The sequence below is a fragment of the Euphorbia lathyris genome, chromosome 9 (genome assembly GCF_963576675.1).
Source record: "Euphorbia lathyris chromosome 9, ddEupLath1.1, whole genome shotgun sequence".
Taxonomy (NCBI): domain Eukaryota; kingdom Viridiplantae; phylum Streptophyta; class Magnoliopsida; order Malpighiales; family Euphorbiaceae; genus Euphorbia; species Euphorbia lathyris.
The window spans coordinates 79,804,975-79,825,094 of NC_088918.1; the positions used below are offsets into that span (position 1 = coordinate 79,804,975).

Below are 20,120 nucleotides of genomic sequence, written 5' to 3' on the forward strand. Positions count from 1 at the left end.
AAAAAAGGTAAATTTCAAATAAAACCTTTGTGGTTTCACTAATTTTCAGATAAAGGACTATGGTTTATTTTTTTTTATCAAAACGAGTATTGAGGTTTTCAACTTTAGCAAGATAAGGACTTTTTTCGATTGACACTATTAAAATCACCATTGACGACTTCAAAAATGACATATTTTAAGAACTACTAATATTCTAAGAAACTTTAATTATTCAACTTTTTTATTTCGAGATTATTTAGATGAAATTTGGTAAAAAGAGAGAAAGTTAATGTTTAGAGAGGGAAAGTTTCAAAAAATATGATTTTTGAAAATCGAAAATGTAGTTCCACAGAAAATATGAATATAACATTGAATAACTTTAATTTTTGAAAATTTTTATTTTCAAATTGTTAAAGATGACTTTAATAGCATTAATCCAAATGTAAAACCTCAGACAATAAACTATGATTCTTTATATGAAAATTAGTGAAACCACTAACCGGTTTTATTTGAAATTTAGCCCAACAAAAAATGCATAGCTCTCACGTCCGACAAGGCGAAGGATAAATTATGAGTATTACATACGCCCTTGCGTCAACATTGTAGATCTGCGCTTTTTGCTTATGTATATATATAATGACAAATTGGAGAGCATCACTGTTCAGCTTCACCAAATTCAAATTTTTCAAACCAACTTCAATTTTCTCCGAGTATGGCAGGAGTAACAGTCAAAAGAATACAATTGGGATCTCAAGGTCTAGAAGTATCTGCACAGGGACTCGGATGTATGGGCATGTCTGCTTTCTACGGACCCCCAAAGCCCGATTCCGATATGATAACTCTCATCCACCATGCCATTAACTCCGGCATCACTTTTCTTGACACCTCCGACGTCTATGGTCCTCATACTAATGAAATTCTTCTCGGCAAGGTTCGATTCTCGATTCTCGGTTTTGTCTTTTGTTTAATTGGGGAAATTTTGAATTAGGGTTTGGATTGAATTTTTTATACAGGCGCTAAAAGGAGGGATGATAGAGAGAGTGGAATTGGCTACGAAATTTGGGATAAGCTTTAAGGATGGGAAGAGAGCGATTAGAGGTGATCCTGAGTATGTTAGATCTGCTTGTGAAGATAGCTTGAAACGACTTCAAGTTGACTGTATTGATCTTTACTATCAGCATCGGATTGACACCTCCATTCCGATTGAACTCACGGTTTGATCTTCTCTCTTTCTCATGTCGTTTCTGCCATTTGTTTGTCTATGCTGAGTTGTTTATAAATTATGTTGTTAAGGCGCAAAAATATGGTAACAATAAAGGAGGTAATGGGAAGGGAAGGGAAGTGATGGAATGGAAAGTTAACACTTAACTTTGTTTGGGAGTTTATAGGGAGTTTATAGGATGTAAATGAGGTTAAATGTTTAACCTTGTTTGGGAGTTTAAATATGGAGAGTAAGGAAGGTTAAATTTACTCTGCAGAGACAAGAAATTTTAAAAAAGTTTACGTTACTCCCATTAATCCCCAATTTGGAGGTTAGAGTTTGGAGGTTAGAGGAAGTAAACATTTAACCCCGTTAACCTCCATTTACTCTAAAAAAAATAACTCCCAAACAAGATTAACTCAATACTTAACCTTCCATTACTTCCATTTACTCCCATTAACCTCCTCCCAAACAAGGGCTAAAGTTTATAATTTGACTCAATTTCAGATATTATTATAAAACATATATATTTTTGTTTTTTATTTTACACCAATTGCATATCAATTTGTTCTAAAAAAAATTATGTTTTTTTTAATTTAACAATAGAAATGGATATTAATATTTATAAATTCGATCAATTTTTTGAATTTTTTTTTGTCTAATTCATACATAAGGCAGTATATTTTTTTAATTTTTTACGTCCCAACATATGTTTGTGATTTGTTACTGATAAAATGACATACGTGTGAAGTGTAGATGACCAGATTCATGACTGAGAAGACAGTTTGATAAATTATTTTTCAAATTGACCCGATTTATAATGTTAGGGGTAAAATTGCTATTAGCTTCCAATGTTATAGATGAAATTGCACTATTTTAGATATTAGAGGTAAAATTGCTCCTCACCCAAAATGTTAGGGGTATTTTTGCACCTTAACCCTAAATTATCTCAACTAAATTTTGAGAATCATGAACACTTTTTTTTTTGTGCCTAAACCATAGGCGCAGTCTCCTTAACTTATCAATTTTGGTCATTTTGCTCCTTTGAACTTACGGGACAACCTACTTGCTCCCTCAACTATTTAAAAGTTGTATTAGCAACCCTCTCTTTTCATAATAACGGAAACAAGATGAAGTTCCAACATTAGTACAGGTGTTCATGGAAGAATTGGAACCAGCCTGCATATATTTAGAGGATTTAGAAGGAGTTAAAGCCATATGTTGATTAAGAGAACTTGTGTACTGTTTATACTAACCTGATTTGCAGCTTGTTTTAGTAGTGTACAATCTTTTTATTATGAAAAGAGGGGATTGCTAATACAACTTTTAAATAGTTGTAAATTTAGGAGACAAAATAACCAAAATTAATAAGTTGGCGTATTGTTTAGGTTTTTTTTTTTTTACTTGGACTTGGTAAAATAAGGTTCAATTTTTGAACCAACATTGTCGGTAGCGAACAATATAAAGCCAACAATGGTAGAAAATCTAGCGCAATGCAGCAAAATCTAAATAAAAAAGGGACTTCTTTTGACAAATGTTGACAATTCATCAATAATTTCGATTGGTATTCACTTGAAGAAAGTTACTACTAGTTAACAGTAGGCTTAATACATTATTTGCCCCCCTGAACTTGTCCAAAATAGTTGATTGGCCTCCTAAACTTTTAAAGTGTCTCGACAGCCCCCTGAACTTGCATAAAATGTTCAGTTAGCTCCCTGAACTTGCGTAAAATGTAATCAATTAATCATTCGGTTGTAAAAAAGTAAGTCAAATGCGGAAGATATGTTGCATGCATCTTAGAGAAGAAAATGTTTTATAATTGAATAAGTAAGAAATTCTTTTTTAACACGTTTTAATCTATTTTGTGAAGTATGTAACAACATTCTAAGGCACGTGTAATATATCTTCCGCATTTGACTTACTTTTTACAACCGAATGATTAATTGATTACATTTTACGCAAATTCAAGAGGCTAACTAAACATTTTATGCAAGTTCAGGGAGCTGTCGAGACACTTTGAAAGTTCAGGGGGCAAATGATATATTAAGCCTTAACAGTATGTGTAATAGGATAGCATACATAGGTTAATTACATATAGATGCTATGTGGTTTTGTCGATTTGCAGATGAATACTTGTGGTATTTTTTTGCAAACGTAATCCTGTGATTTGCAAAATTTTATATTTGGGTTAACTTTATCAGAATTTGGCCGATAACAACCTCAAAATAAAAAATTTCAAAAGTTAAATGATATTTTAAGCAACTTTTAACTCTTCAACTTTTTAGGTTTGAGGTCATTTAGGTATTGTTTTTTTTTATGAGAGAGAACGTTAATATTTAGAAAGAGAAAACTCAAAAAATGATGATTTTGAAAAATAAAAAATATGGTTCCATAATGGAGGCGAATGTGGTGATGTGGATTGTCTTCGTGGTTGGGGCTTTGGAATATCTTCCCCCTCCGGTTAGGACCTCCGGCAGGTGGTTGCATCATGGTTAACACTTCGAGCTTGAAACTTTCCATGGACATTTTTCTGAGTTGCTTTTCTGTTTGTCTCTGTCGTTCGATATGAGCTTGGTTCCGTTCTGCGATAAACTCCCTCATTTCTTCAAACTTCCGGTCGGTAGCTTGTATGGAGTCTTGAGGTTGCCTTGGTTGAACCATTTCGGGTCAGGAAATGATTGACTCTGATACCAACTGATACAGATTAAAGACGAACGTGATGATTTTGATCGTAAATCAACAAAGAGTTTCTTCACTAACTAAATTAGTAGGAGTTAATCCCAAGATATGGACATAAAAACCTTATTCTTAAAGAGAAATATTGTTCGATTCATAAAAAGTTGATGCATCCTTATAAACATTGGGGGTTAAATACTTCCCCTAAAGAAAGACTAAAGACTTAAAATGCCCTTACTAGGCTACCAACAAGAAAGAAGCAATAAATAAAAGTTGGGGTAAAGTGGGTAAGTGTAGGTAAGTGGATTGCAAATAGGATTGAATGGCTGAGATAGTAATTAGGACGAGGTGTGCTACTTGTCTCCTTGGTAAGGAAGTAATACTAAAACTCGCTTGGTGAGGAAGTAATTCCAGTGGATACGCCTACCAAGGATTCGCCTGCCTAACCTTCTCCAAGGGTTCATTCTCCCTTTAAGTACTTTGATTCGTCCAATGATTCTTCCTCCATTAACGAGAGCATCCACCAGGCCAGGGTTGAGTAGAGGATCCAGACAGGATGTCCTCACCCGTTTGTGTAATTAGACCTTTATGCCATGGCAATAGGATCTTGCGAGTAGTATTTCCTCTTTTAGTGGGGACTAGGGGTGTAAACGAGCCGAACTCTTGGTAGACTCGATATTGGCTCATTAGTATCTCGAGTTGAGCCCTCTCGAACCAAGCTTTGACCGAGCCGAGCTTTGACCCAGCCGAGCTTTTATCGAGCTTTAATCAAATTCATTGTACATGCATAGAATAAATATCATAGAAAACAAAAAAAGCCTTATAAGATACTCCATACGAGTTTAAAATATTTATAAAGAAAAGCAATCATGTTATTGTCGAGATTTCAGAACAGTAGATGATCTGGTCAAAAAACACAAACTCTGAGAAAAATTTCAAACAATAAAATATATATTAAAGTTTGTAATGTATTTTGTTCATTATCAGAACCTAATTGTCTGGCTAAATATTCAAATGTCTTAAGATTTTTTGTCATTTTTTTATGTGTTAAATTTTACTTGAGTTGTGAATTATAAAGAAAACTAATAATAAGCAATAAAATATATTTTATATATAATGAAATATATATAGTAATTAAAAATAATCGAGCCTGCTCGCGAGTTTTCGAGTCGAATCTGAGGAACCTCGGACTTAGCTCGTTAGTACTCGAGCCGATCCCGAACTCGAGTTGAATCCTATTGAGCAGCCGAACTCGAATAGTTTACGAACTACCAAGGCTTGTTTACACCTCTAATGAAAACACTGTTACCACTGCTGTGAGCTTTCATATCTAACTGTACAATTGAAATTTCGTTGTTATTGAGTTTTGAAAATGTTGAATTGCTATTATTTATTCTTTGTATTTTGGTCCTGCAAGATTGGGGAACTGAAGAAACTAGTTGAAGAAGGTAAAATAAAGTATATCGGTCTATCTGAGGCCTCAGCTTCCACAATAAGACGTGCTCATGCGGTTCATCCAATAACGGCTGTGCAGTTGGAGTGGTCCTTGTGGTCAAGAGATGTTGAGGAAGAGATTGTTCCAACTTGCAGGTACGTTGACACATTAATGATTTTTTTTTTTTTTTTTTTTTTTGTGAAAGTTTAAAATGAAATAAAGAAAAAAAAAATAGAAGCAATGCTTACTTAACAAAGTAAGCATGATGGAAAAGAGTGTAAAATTAATCCAATGGTGAAAACAAATAAAATAATGCTTGTTTTATTAAAAACAAAGTAACCATAGAAAGCATCGAGACGTGAATGCTTATTTAAAGCATGACATACCCATACTTTATTTCTCCATTAATTCTTTTATTGTTGTTCTAATCTGCAGAGAACTTGGTATTGGCATTGTTGCATACAGTCCTCTAGGACGGGGATTCTTTTCCTCAGGGCCTAAGCTGATTGAAACTCTAACAGAGGGTGACTTTAGAAAGGTTGGTAACTGATCAAAAAAAAATTTCACGTCTACATATATGTGAAGTATAGATGACAAGATTCATGATCGAGTAGACATTTTGATGAATTATTTCTGAAATTGACCTAACTTGTCAACATTAAGAGTAAAATTGCTATTGGGTGCCAACAATAGGGTAAAATTGCACCATTTTAGACGTGAGGGTAAAATTGAGTTTTGTTTAATATGGTTTTATATGTTATAAATGCTAGAAAAATGATTTTCGTGTCAACCATGTCGTGTCAGTCAGGTTGTTTTTATAAATTGTGTTTTCGTATCAGAAATTGCCACTCGTAGTTTTTTGTTAAGCCGTCATTCATTCCTGTGGTTCTGAGATGGGTTATTTATCTAATCTAATCTTATGGCAGTATCTACCTAGGTTCCAATTAGAAAACCTGGAGCATAACAAATACCTTTTACAAAGAGCTGATCCTGTTGCTCGCATTAAATTGCAGAATAGGATAAGGGGCAAAAATACCCAAACATTACAACTAAGAGCAATTTTTTTTGTGATTTAATTATAGAATTGGAGATCAATATTTATAAATTCGGCGAAATATTTTGAATTTTTTTCTCCAACTCATACAATAGACAGTACTTTTTTATTATTATTTTTTTTTTTTACGTCTAATCATATATTATGATCTGTGAGTGATAAAATGACTCACGTGTAAAGTATAGATTACAATATTCATGACCAAGTAGCCAGTTTGATGAATTATTTCTGAAATTGACCCAACTTGACAACTTTATGAGTAAAATTGTTCTTGGGTACCAACGTTAGGAGTAAAATTGCACCATTTTTAGACATTAGGAGTAAAATTGCTCCTGTATTTTTGCATCTTATCCTGCAGAATATAAAGTTACTAGTTTTTGTTGTTATGCCGTCATTCATTCCTGTGGTTCTGAGACGGGTTATTTATCTTATGGCAGCATCTTCCTAGGTTCCAAACAGAAAACCTGGAGCATAACAAATACATTTTCGAGAGGGTTAATGAAATTGCAGCAAGAAAGCAATGCAGTCCTTCGCAGCTAGCCTTGGCATGGGTCCATCACCAAGGAGATGATGTATGTCCCATTCCGGGAACTACTAAAATCGAAAATTTAGACCAGAACATCGGAGCTTTGTCTGTGAAACTTACATCAGAAGACATGGCTGAGCTTGAATCCATTGCTTCAGCAGATAGTGTAAAAGGTGATAGGTATATGGGCACCATGGCTACATACAAAGAAGCAGATACCCCTCCACTTGCTTCATGGAAAGCTCTATAATTTGCTTGAGTAACTATTATCGATACCAAAATAAGCATATGGTTTTTTGGGAAGTATTAATTTAGATTTCACGTATAAAATAGCATCAATATAGACTTAACGGTTAGGTCTTGAGAACAGATTGGACACGTCATTCCTATTACTACGTTAAGTTATGATTTCTCCCTCCATGTACAATTGATAGATATTAACAGAGTAATATCAATGACGTGTCTCGTTTCGTTATCAAGCCCTAAATTGGTACTAATTTTTAAAAGTTAAGTCCATATTGGTGCTATTTTGTACGTGAGTCTAAACTGATATTTCCCTAAAACCCATAAGCATATTTTGGTATCCTAAAATTATAACAAAACAAAAACAATGTCCTTGCAACGTTTGACAAACTTTTTTTTGTTCCTTTTTCTTATTTTATTTTTTTTTCAGTCAATCTTTCTATTTTGTTGATCTATTTTGAGGAGGACGAAGGATCTTCCTTCTTCCTCACACCGGGTTGGATTTCTGTATATATTTTTATTTATTTTTTAGCATGTGTTCATATATTTCATTGGAACTCTTTATCCGTCTGATTGTATCTACTCTCTATTATTCTGTCGTTTATGTTTTTTTTTTTGGATTTAGCAAGTGCGGAAATTGTTTATCTTATCCGTAGATCAATATATCTACGTGGTTGCAACAAAAAAATGATCCACATCCGAATGTTCGGAATGGCATACAAGATGAAGTTTGGATTGCATATGTCTTTCTACAGATTTGGATTTACGAGAAATATATTTTGTTTTGTGTTTTATGTTTTTTATGGATTCTTTTTGCTTCGCAGTCATTTTCATCTTTTCGTGGATATTATATTTATTTTAGTCTGTAATCATGTGATGTTTTATTTCTTACATTTTGCTTATTGTGTTCTACTTTTCTTCACTTAATAAAATTACAAGCATTTTTCTCAAAAAAAAAAAAAAAAATTGCCTATATTTAATTCCTAATGTAGTTTTGTATTTCAACTTAGATCTTGTTTGGATGGATGGAGTGTAATAAAAGTAAGGTAATGTAAAGTAAGTAAGGTATATAAAATAACTTGTTGTGTTTGGATTTAAGGTAAGGTAAGTGATGATTTAATAATCTAATTATATCAAATTACTTTTATATTCTCTCATTTATATAAATAAAATAAAAGACAAAGGGTAATTTTAGAAAAAAAAAGGACCAGTATTAGGTTTCCCCTCCAATTTGGGGTGTAAGAAAATTTACCTAAAAATCTATTTTATTTTACTTCAATAAAAAAAATCACAATACGATCCACTGCAATTCAAAAACGCATGGGTTATTTAATTATGGGATAAGGTACCAAAATATACTTATGGTTTTTGGGGAAGTATCAATTTAGGCTCCACGTATAAAATAACACCAATATAAGCTTCACGTTTAAAAAGAGATACCAATTCAGGCCTTGATAAGAGAACGAGATACATCATTGATATTACTCCGTTAAGTTCTGTCAATTGTACGTGGAGGGAGAAATCGGAACTCAACGGAGTAATAAGAATAACGTGTCCAATCATTTCTTGAGGTCTAAATTGATACTCTTTTAAACGTTAAGCATATATTCGTGTTATTTTGTACGTGGAGCCTAAATTAATACTTTCCAAAAAAAATCATAGACGTACTTTATCTGTTTAATTATTTATTTGTCTATGCCACCATTTTCTTATATTTCTTCAGCATCCATTATCTTTTTGGCTGTAAATGGTTGTAGAATTTGAAGTTTGTACAAGAATTTCTAAATGGCTGCAATTCTTGATATTTCTTAATTAAACTGAACTGCGCCAACCCTTAGAAATTATAGTTTATTTAAAGGTAAAGTCCGAAAAATCATTTGTGCTTTCATATTTTGTTAAACATATATCTGTGGATTATTTTTTTTTTTCAAACGAGAGGTTTTTATTTAGCTAAAAATGATAATTTTTTTAGTTTAACACTAAAAATAACTGTTAACAAATTCAAAATAAAAAAAAATATATATAAAAAATAAGTTGGTTAGTACCACATATTATGGAACCAAATTTCTTTTTTTCCAAATTTATCATTTTCGGAACTCTCTCTCTCTAAATATTAATTTTCTCTCTCATCACCAAACAATACTTAAATGTCCTCGAAATTAAAAAGTTAAAAAATTAAATTTGTTTAGAATATTATCAAGTCTTTGAATTTTTCAATTTTAAGATCGTTAATAGTCATTTTATTTTTGAAGTTCTTTTTTTTAATAAAATGAAAACCTCGAGTCGCAAAAAAAAAAAACTACAATCCTCGTTTGAAAAAAAAAAAAGAATTTCACTGTTTGACAAAACATGAAAGCGCATAGTTTTTTTTAGATTTTACCCTTTATTTAATTAATTATTTTTTTCACTTTAAATTTTAAAATATCGTAAAACTTAGATTTAATAGGCTAAATATAACGATGAGTTAGGTTATTAAAGTCCATATAAATACTGTTGTGTAATCTAATAGTATGGTCAAGTGATCATTACCCTATTGTAAATATACAATGCAAGTAAATTTTATTTGATCACTGGTCAAGTGGACATTACCGTATTATATACGTGGCTTGGTTAAAACTTTTTTTTATATGCAACTCGGTTCAAGTCTAGTCAAGCTTACCATCCCAATGCGTTTTGCAATTTGAAAATTTGGAAGAAAATTATTTAGATTAGTGAGAATTTAATATAATGTGATTTTACTATTATAAAATCTACAAAATTAGCCAAATTTTGTTAAATAAATAGATAAAAAATTTGCCCTTTTCCTTGTAATGTGAACAACCCAAAATGAATCGATGGAATTTGGTGTATACGTCTAACTAATAATCAACATATAAAACAAATAAAATATAAATTTAATAAACCATCTATAAATTTAATAAACTATCCATAAATTTATCCATAAATTTAACGGATAAATTACACTAATGGTCTCTAAACTTTGTATTTACTTTCATTATGGACCTTAAACTTTAGAATCGAACATTATGACTCAACTTTATAATTTACTAACGTAATGACCATTTTTAGCATTGATTAATATAGTCATGCCAATAACAAGTAAGTCTCCAATATAGAAATGGTAGAAATGATAACTTTAATTCTTGAATTTTTTTTATTTTATAATCATTTAGACATTTGGTTAAGAGAGTGATATTTAGAAATAAATATCCAAGAATTGTAATTTGAGATCCTCATTGATCATCGACATGATCAACATTAAAAGATGACATTATGTAAAAAAAAAAAAAAAAAAGTAAGTTCAAGAACTATAACGTTGGGTTTTGAAGGAGCCATAACAATAGTAAGTACAAAGTTCATGGATGTAAGTGTAATTTACTCTAAATTTAACATTCTAAATCACTCAAATTATCAAAAAAACAAATTAAAAATAAAAATAAATAATTCATTTTGATACAATGATAATCTTCATTTTTTCAAAATACATGGGGGTACCAAGTATCGAGTATCCATGGATAATCCCATACCCGTCACAGATAATTTTTCAGATCCTATACGTTTTTACACAGGGTTCGGGTAATCTCATTAGAGACTAGAGTTAGATGTACATGGTACCCACGGAATCCATATCCGTTGCCATCCCTAATGGCCAATGTTAAAAATCGTTAGCCGCTAGTCAGACAGACAAGACCTCCGAAGATTTATAGATGATTAATCGGATTTGTAATTTTCTATTTTTTTGATTTATATTAAATAAATATTATATGAACACATTTAAAATATAAATTATACTATCTAAAAATAATAATAATAAATATTATATAATAGTAGAAAGATATAAATATTTGTTTTAAATAAATAATAAAATAGTTATTAGTTAATGCTAATTACTTGTATTATTTTTTATTAATTGTAATTTACAAATTGAGCCAATTTTAACCCGTTTCAACCGATTTTAACCCATTTCAGCCAAGTTTTTCTGCCTAACCCGACTTGACCAATTTAACCTGATTTGAACCGCCTAGACGGAAGAAAATCGGGCTCCCGACTTATGCCGACCAGTTATACAAAATCGGCAGTGTTGTGTGTTGTAAAAATCACCAATACATCTGCCGACTAGTCGCCAACTTGACCGATTTTTACAACACTGCTAATGACAAACCCTAATCGCGACCCCTAATCGCGACGGTCTAACCATCATAATCACAAAATTTGCAATCTGCACAAATTCCCTCCCTAAGTTGGAAAATATTTCGCAAAATAGCACCAGATGTTTATCCCAAAATTTACAGAACAAAACCAAATTCACATAAAAAAATCATCAAAAAAAAAATTGGCAATTCAAATATTGATACAAAAACCTGTAACTACGATCTAACTTCATAGTGTCCGGCTCGTGTCAAAGCTCGAAAACCTTTATAAAGTCTATTAGGAATGACCTTAAGATCTAGTTTATCTATTTGCAGACCAGAGAGAGCAATTCCTTGAATTCTAAAACTTACTTGAAATATGGGGAATACATGAAGCCTCTCCAATCCAGCTTCAAGAGTTAATGTTCCGGATAATGATGGTGTTCTATCTTTCGGTATTCGATCGATCGACCACGAACACATCTGCAAGTATAAAGAACAAGGCCTAATAGCCTTCTAAACTTATCCATAATAACAGATTGGTAACCCGAAGTTTGAAAACGACCGATTGGCCTCTTGACGTTGCTTAAAGTGACATATTTAAGTCCTATGTCCTACATGGTAGAGCAAGGGGAGATTTAAACAAGTTGAAGAGCGACTCACTTTAAACAACTTCAAGGGGCCAAAAGGTCGGGGGCTAATAGGTCAATTTAAACAAATTTAAGAGTTAATCGTCGTTCTCAAAGTACGGAGTGCAATCAGTTTTATGGTGTTCTTGGAAGGACTGTATATGTAATAGACCTTTGAAATTGGTACTTTACATAAAAACCACTAATCATATTCTTCGTGTTATTTTGGACTAATTTTTCTCCAAATATCAAGTTAAAAGGCCATTAATTTAGGTTGTTAGTTTCATAATTGTGTTATGTTATCTATAAATTTTATACGATTATATATGATATAATTCAGATTTTTAGTGTCGTAATCGTGTTATGTTCTCTATATATTTTATACAATTATATATGACATAAAGACTTAATATAGACAGTCCCTCCAAGTTGGCCTTGAAAGCCGATTGCTCCAGTACTTTCAAACAACCGACTAATTCAAGTACGATTTACGAATGTCTTAAGCAAGTTAAGAGTTAATCAGTCATTTTCAAAGATCGAACAGCCAATATGCTTTTATGGCCAACTTGAAGAGGCTACGGATGTACTACGTTGAGCCGAGCCGAGCCGAGCTTTGACTTGCTCATGCTCATCTTCATAGAACATGGACGAACTCGGTTCATTAAGAAAATTATCTGACCGTGAGATGGTCGCGAACAACCCGTTTATTTATTCACGAGCTTTGCTCGTGAGAAGCTTGTTAACTCTATTCATAAACTTTGCTCTCTCATTAATTATATTCATAAACAAGCTCGTGAACAAATTGATGAATGAAGAATTGAAGCGGAAGATATGATTTCAATCTCATTTTGAAATTTCTTTAACCACAAAACTACGTAGTTTTGAAACCTATAAAACTACAAAACTACATAGTTTTACATTTCCCCCTTACAAAATATTATTATTAAAAAACAACCAAATCGAGCTTGCTCACGAGCCTGTTCATGAACCTTATAATTGAGCTTATTCACGAACCTATAACCAAGCCTCCTCACGAGCTTTTTGAGTTGAGTTTCGCTATGTTCAAACTCGGCTCGTTTACGAATTGAGTCTTAAAATCGTGTTCAAGCTCGACTCATTTATAAATCGAGCCAAACATGGCGAGCTTTTATCAAGCTGAACATCATACATATATCTAGTGTGGAAAACTCTTCTTTAAAAAAGCAGCTAGCTACAATAATTTTGATTGCAGTACCTTATTGGACATGATATTGATTAATCCGTGATTTGAGGTAAGATCAGCTGATAAGACGCAAGAAGGCAACTGAAACTTCACAGTTATGGAATCTATCATCTTTCCAGGATCATTTTTAATTCCAACCATTAGATTGATGCGACACGTGCCCGCATCTGATGTAATTTGTGGCTTTACATATATTGGAACTGTTTTCAACTTCTTAACCCTGCATGCAATAATAATAAAAAAAAAAACATATGATGCACATGCGATCAAAAGCAGTAAAATAAAGGCATAATAAGTTTGGCCCAAAACTTCAACTGCTGCTCTAAATTTCCAAAAGTTCCAAATGCTCCCTATTCTTGTCCAATTGTATTCAATAACCTCCTATTTCTCAATAGAGCTTTGTAGAAAATGGGAGACACGCTTCGTCACAAGCGTAAAAAGAAAATGCCAAATAGACAAATAATTAGGAACTTTTGAAAGTTCACGGGGCAATTGAAGTTTTGGGGTTACTTAATGCAATTGGACAATAACAAGGGCTTATTGAATACAACTTGTCATGAATATGGGGTTATTGAATGCAATTTGATAAGAATAAAGGGTTATTGAATGCAATTGGATAAGAATATGAGGTTATTGAATGCAATTGGACAAAAATAGGGGTCATTTGAAACTTCAGGGGGGAACTAAAGTTTTGGGACCAAGTAGAAGGTGCAACAGATGTATTAAGCCTAAAATAAAACAATATTAAGCCCTCGGGCATTCCGATTTTGGTTGATTGAGCTCCTTATCTTTTATTTCAACACATCAGATGTTTGACTCTTTATTTTTGGGATAAGGTCCAAATTTGCCCCTATCGTTTTTGGGAAAGTGCAAATTTACCCCTAAGATATGAAATGGTAAAATTTTGCCCCTAATGTTTCCAAGTAGGATCAATCTTACCCCTATCAGATAGAAATTAAAACAGACTGGTCAGGCAGGGATAAAATTGATCTTGCTTGGACACATTGGGGGAAATTTTTTTACTGGGTAAATCTGTACTTCCTTCAGAACTATGGGGCAAATTTAGACTTTATCCCTTTATTTTTTGTCACATTAAGCCCCGCACTCAAACTTTTGTTAATTGTGTTAACTCACTCCTGTTAAAATGCCATCAGGTTATCTAAACCATCTGATAGTCCCCAAAAGCCAAAAAAACACAGAATCTAAAATCAATGAAAAATGGCAGAGAAATCCCTAAATGTTTAAAAGTTGTGATGAAATAGAAAATCAAAACAACAACTTTTCCATTTTGTCGAGTAATAGATGGATTGAAAAGGAAAAAAAAAAACTTTGAACCTACCATATAACCTTTAAATCGCAACAAACATAATTTTACCCGCGCTTACAAGGTTTGATCAGATGGCTTGGCACAAAGGGAGCTTTATCACATGATTTAGATGATCCGACACCATTTTGACACGAGTGAGTTACAAAGTTAAGTGTATGTGAGAGGGATATGATGTGTTAAAATAAGAAATCAGGGACTCAATTCACCAAAATCGAAATAATCACGAGCATCAGGATACTTTAGCTACCTAAATTGACTTAAACTACTGCAAATTCAAAACAAACCTGTAACTCATGAGCTTAAATAGTCCATCAGGAGGAACAAAAGACAGGATGTGATGAGACTCCCATGGTCGAAACCGAACACATGGATGGAATCTCACGTCGTCGAGCATTGATGGGTTTGTAAATGAAAGCGTCAAATCAGGAACGCCTGTAATGTGTGAATTCACTTGCACTTCACCATAGACTTCGCATTTCACCAAAACCCCATCCCTGTACCATGATTGTAAAAGAGAAATTGATTAGCACATCAGATGCAAATTCACCTGATATAAAACATGTCATTCCACATCTAATGCTAAAGAAAACTTTTTTTCTCTCAGTGAAAATCATAACCAATATTTCAATAGTCCCAGCAGCCAGATAGAGAAAATGTGGAAATGGGATTGAGGTCCTTCACGTTCTGCATATTGCAACGAGACTACAAACTCCTAGGTAAATTGCATCGACGGACACTGAAGTTTAGGGTATGTTTTACAAAGGCCACTGAATTTCATTTTCTTTCAATAAAATCATTCCGGCAAATTTATATACAAAACCTCATAGGAATATTGAGGTGACTTAGAAGACAATTGACCATATGCCAACTAAGAAATAAGTCGGAGAAGGATGCTATTTTAAAATTCTTTAGTGGCTTAGAAGTTAAGAGGGCGAGCCTTGGCGCAACGGTAAAACGTTGTTGTCGTGTGACCAGAGGTCACGGGTTCGAGTCTTAGGGGCGGCCTCTTGCCAATTAAATTGGCAAGGGAAGGCTTGCCCCCAATACACCCTTGTGGTGGGACCCCTCCCCGGACCCTCGCTCAGCGGGGACGCGTAATGCGACCGGGCCGCCCTTTAGTGGCTTAGAAGTTAGAATGTGACGTGTGAGACACATGTGGCCGTAAAAATCAAACATGTCCAAAGTGGTGCTTAGTTGGCATGTATAGTTAAGTGTCTTATGTGCCATTTCAACATCTCGATGAGTTTTTGTACACAAATCAGCCGGAATGACTTTATTGAAAGAAAATGAAGTTCAGTGACCTTTGTGAAATGGACCCCAAACTCTAGTCATCTATCGGTGTATTTTAACCCCACAACTCCCCAGTCCACACCCAACTAAAAGAACAATGAACCTATGTTGCACGGACACCGAAAACGTTATTTCTAAAACATAACCTTCATAGATAGCCTTCAAACAAAAACAGACACGAACACAAAACGCTACTAAAGAGAAGTGTTTGTGCAACATAGCAATGAACAATAAAAATAACTATTTCAACATTAGTTCTTGTAATCTGCAGATATGGTTTTCAACAAATTCGATTCACGATTCACAAAACGTGGATTCCGATTCACAAGTCGAATCTCAATGTGAAAACTATGTTCAGAACTATATTGAATCATAATAGTGTACTGTAGATGCAAAAAGAAAAGTAGGAAATCTAAAGCAAATTTGTTTATATATAGATAAGACCTGTTTATAGTGGCATCGATCTCTTCAACAAGATCAACATAAACTTCATTATTCGCATACTTTACATCCGATGTTCTCCATGGAACAGAAGATGATGTAGCACCCGGGAGGGTGTCGCTCATATTTGAACTGTTTCCAGTTACAACACTCAGAACTTTACTAACAATATTTGGTGGAGCAATCATCTCATGTAGTATGTTAGGTTCTGTTGTAAGAGGGAAGCCATTGTCTATCATCTCATCCAAAAGCTGCAAATTCAATAAACATATACCAGTTTGCATTCAATTCAAGCATAAAGATGGGTCAGAAAAGAATATTGGGATAACGTTTTTGAAGAAGTGCGCCCTAACGTATGAAATGATGTAAATTTAGCTCTAATGTTTCCAAGCAAGATCAATTTTAACCCTATATGTTACCGAAATTTTGAAAAAGTTGGTTTTACTGTTATTTCAGAACTTCCAAACAAGTTTGTGGATAAACTGAAGCAATTTCGTACCTTTTTTCTGGTTATTTGTAACTATATTAGTAAGTAACATAGTAAACATTTTAACTTTAAATGTTAGGGTCAAATTTGGCCCTTATCCCAAGAATATCTAACTTTATAGCATAGCTATGGCGCAAGACTCTGGGCTTCTAACCAGAGAAGCCAAAAGGCGGTGTTTGTAAAGTGTGCACCTTTGGAGCCTTGTGTCTTGCCTGAGGCATGCCGAGGCGCTAATTCAGAATAAACACGGTGTTTTCGGGGTTCCAGCTATCTATATGATCTACGACTAAAATTAAATTAGAATAAGAACAAATAAATAAAAAAGGAAAGAAGATGTGAACGGCATAATAGTACTAGTTAATTAACTTAGGATTTGGTTGAACTTTAGTCTTTAGATTTAGAATATTTATAATGAATTATGATTATGGAAAAGTTAGTAGTTTAGAATTTATTTTATGCATCTTATGATTAAGATTGTGTTCTTTGACTATTTGTTGCATTTTAGAAATGTTAATTGTTGTTATTTATAATTCTATAAATTATTTTTCTGTAGTGCACTTTGTGCAGCTCAGACACACACCTGAGCCTTGCACCTAGGCTCCAAGACCCCTTGTGTACCTTGCGCCTTTAATAAATATGATTTGTAGGATGCGATGCAAGCTCTTTTGAAAGACAGAATTCAATTTGTTTCGTGCGCAATAACAATCACTGCTACAGAAATAAGTACAAGGGAAGTACCTCGTAAACGATAATAAAATTGTCCTTTATTAAATCTTCATTCAACCCTTCAAGGTAATCTGAGAGGACATTAGCTACTCTGCAAAGAAACTAAAAATCAAGGATTTTAATGCTCTTGCTTGTATTCAAAAACCAGACAAACACAAATCCTTAATATATACCTCAATGGCCATCAAAGGCGGCATTTCAACTTGGGTACAAGCTAAAAATGTGATTCCATCGCGAACAATTTGGAACAAGTAATGAGTTGGTGAAGCAATAACCGATTGTTGCTATCAAAGGAAATAAGGGTAAAATGCTCAGACGGCCATTGAAATTTAGGATATGTTTTCATTTTCTTTCAATAAAATCACTAAACTTCACATTTGATTTCAATGAACTCATACTGGCCAATTTGTCAGTCTGGCCAATTTATGTAAAAAAAGTCACTGAAATATTGACGTTGTACAGAAAACAATTGACTATATGTTAGCTAAGTGTCATGTCAAACATGTCTGACTTTTATGGCTGACGTAGTAGAAACAGGACAGCCAACGTATGCCATGTTGCACATCCTAAGCCACAAAATAAATAAATAAATCACATCCTTGTATGATGAGGCACTTAATTGACATATAGTTAAAACTATTTTATACACAAATTGGTCAGAATGACTTTACTGAAATCAAATATAAAGTTCAATTATATCATTGAAAGAAAATGAAGTTCAATTACTTTCGAGAAACATACCCTAACTTTCAGTGATCGTTAGTGCAATTTACCCAAAGAAACAGCAAGCAAATCATTAAAGGCACAAAAGGAGCACAACTTCACTGGTAATAAAATTGCAAATGGGAAATAAAACTAAGGCTTATTAAATCCAGGGCCTCATGTACTTGTTCAAATTATATGCCCCTCAACTTTGAAGATGTCTTGTAACCTAGGAAGCACCGATACATACAGATACGGGTGCAACAGTTTTAAAAAATATGAAACACGGGTACAGCAGGGACACGCTATATATCCATAATAAGTCATTAATTCATCAAAAAGAAACATTTAATACTTCAAACTAATTAAACTACCAAAAAAGGGACAGCTGCTATATTCTTTTAATTAGATTTTGAATTCTTCTTTTATTAGGGTGTAACTAATTTTGTATATATCAACGCCTCTTTTTTTGTAAGATTATTACAAAATACCCCTAGTTCTACTTGATTAACTTAGAATCCGTGTCCCAAAAGTGTCCCAGCAGTATCCCGAAGTGTCCCCATTAAAAAAGAAAAGAAAAAGAGGGGACACTTATTTTGGATTTACGGCTCACAGTGTCTCTGGAGTGTCTGACACTCTTAAGTTAACCTCGTAGAAATATCAGTGCAACCTAGCCTATAACCTCATGAACTTGCTTAAATGTCTCACTAGACCCCTAAGTCCACTTGCCAGAACAATGAGAGATTTAGAAAAGTTCAAATGTGTTTAACATTAAGCAAGTTCTCTAATAGATCATTGTAACCACTTCAGGAGCTAATAGGTTACTTTAAGCAAGTTTAGGAGGCTAATAAATCACTATAAGCAAGTTTGGGGGCTAATGAGACATCTTAAAATACAAGACACCAATTGTATAATCTGAACAAATACAGTGACCCTTGAAGTACTAAGCCTAAAACTAAAATCAGCTAGAAAAAGTAAAGTGATTACAATTGGAATTAGATCCAGAAGTTAAAATATGAAAGAAAAGCAGAGAAAATGTACTAGTAAGAAGATATAAAGATACCTTGAAGGAATCACCTTGAGAAATGGCTTGATTCCAAAACCAATCACATATCGATCTGTCTACGCAGTGTCCTGTTAGCTGCTTCTCAAGCATTACCTCCCTATGAGAATTTTGCATACAATTCACGCAGATCAAATTGAAATACATCACAATTCCATAAGCAGGAAGTTTCAAATTAAAAGGATTGGAATGCAATCCTGCCATAGTTGACTTACCCGGAATCCGAGAGGAGGAATATGCACTGCAGCATCTCTCTAGCTCTGTGACTGTGAGCGCGATCGAGACGAAGAAACTAAGCGGAATCCAAGGCGGAAAAGAAGCGTCTCGTCTCTGAATCGTTGGAATTGATTTTCCGATGAAATAGAAATCGCGAATATGAGAATGGGTAAACGACGTCGTTTGAGATTTATGCTTATTCACCCATGGTGTTACTGTTTCCATGGCAAGGGATGAGTCCGGCAGGTCGGGCCGTATCTAATCGTGTTTAGAAATGCAACGGGTAAGGTATCTACAAATTGTGCCAATTCCAAACTCTTACTCATTTACTTTTTTAATTACTTGTATCCATTTCGCTATCCTTACAGATATATTTCATGAATCTCATACTCATCCTATTTAAATCGTAAGTACCCGTAGATATCCTTAGTTAAATAGAATAAAAGTTAAGAACTAAACAGTGTATTCTTAAAATACGAGGATTAAACGGTCTCTTAAGTAAAAAATGTAAGAACTAATAAACTATTTACCCTAAACTTTAATATTATTCATGGATGAAATTAATGACCTTTAAACTCAAAATCAATACAAAACTTTAATAACACTCTTCTAGTACGTTTGGAGACGACTTATATCCTATAATTTAGTTCTCTATACATAATATCTAATTAGTAGGGTTCAGAATTAGAAAATAAAGGTAACTCGAGCCAAATAATGTCTTTTTTTTAATTGAAATCGAGTGTAAGACTTTTTCAGTTGGATATAAGTTGCGT

At 33.5% G+C, this 20,120-nt stretch overlaps 2 protein-coding genes across 3 annotated transcripts; one reads left to right on the forward strand and one right to left on the reverse strand.

Moving 5' to 3' along the window:
• The first annotated feature begins 607 nt into the window (after positions 1-607).
• Positions 608-7,684, forward strand: LOC136205549 (probable aldo-keto reductase 2). The gene is made up of 5 exons (XM_065996193.1): positions 608-910; positions 993-1,193; positions 5,274-5,446; positions 5,727-5,829; positions 6,783-7,684. Exons 1-5 carry the CDS (start codon positions 692-694, stop codon positions 7,119-7,121), a joined length of 1,035 nt encoding a protein of 344 aa, XP_065852265.1. The 5' UTR covers positions 608-691; the 3' UTR covers positions 7,122-7,684.
• Positions 7,685-11,351: 3,667 nt separating this feature from the next.
• LOC136206496 (AP-3 complex subunit mu) lies at positions 11,352-19,505 on the reverse strand. Of its 2 annotated transcripts, none has more exons than XM_065997565.1 (8): positions 19,347-19,505; positions 19,132-19,231; positions 17,540-17,650; positions 17,379-17,468; positions 16,157-16,404; positions 14,707-14,916; positions 13,108-13,315; positions 11,352-11,727 (listed from the first exon to the last, which is right to left on the reverse strand). In XM_065997565.1, exons 1-8 carry the CDS (start codon positions 19,379-19,381, stop codon positions 11,482-11,484), a joined length of 1,248 nt encoding a protein of 415 aa, XP_065853637.1. In that variant the 5' UTR covers positions 19,382-19,505; the 3' UTR covers positions 11,352-11,481. The 2 variants fall into 2 exon arrangements, with proteins under 2 accessions (XP_065853637.1, XP_065853638.1); XM_065997566.1 differs by having other exon boundaries at positions 11,547-11,749.
• Positions 19,506-20,120: the final 615 nt, after the last annotated feature.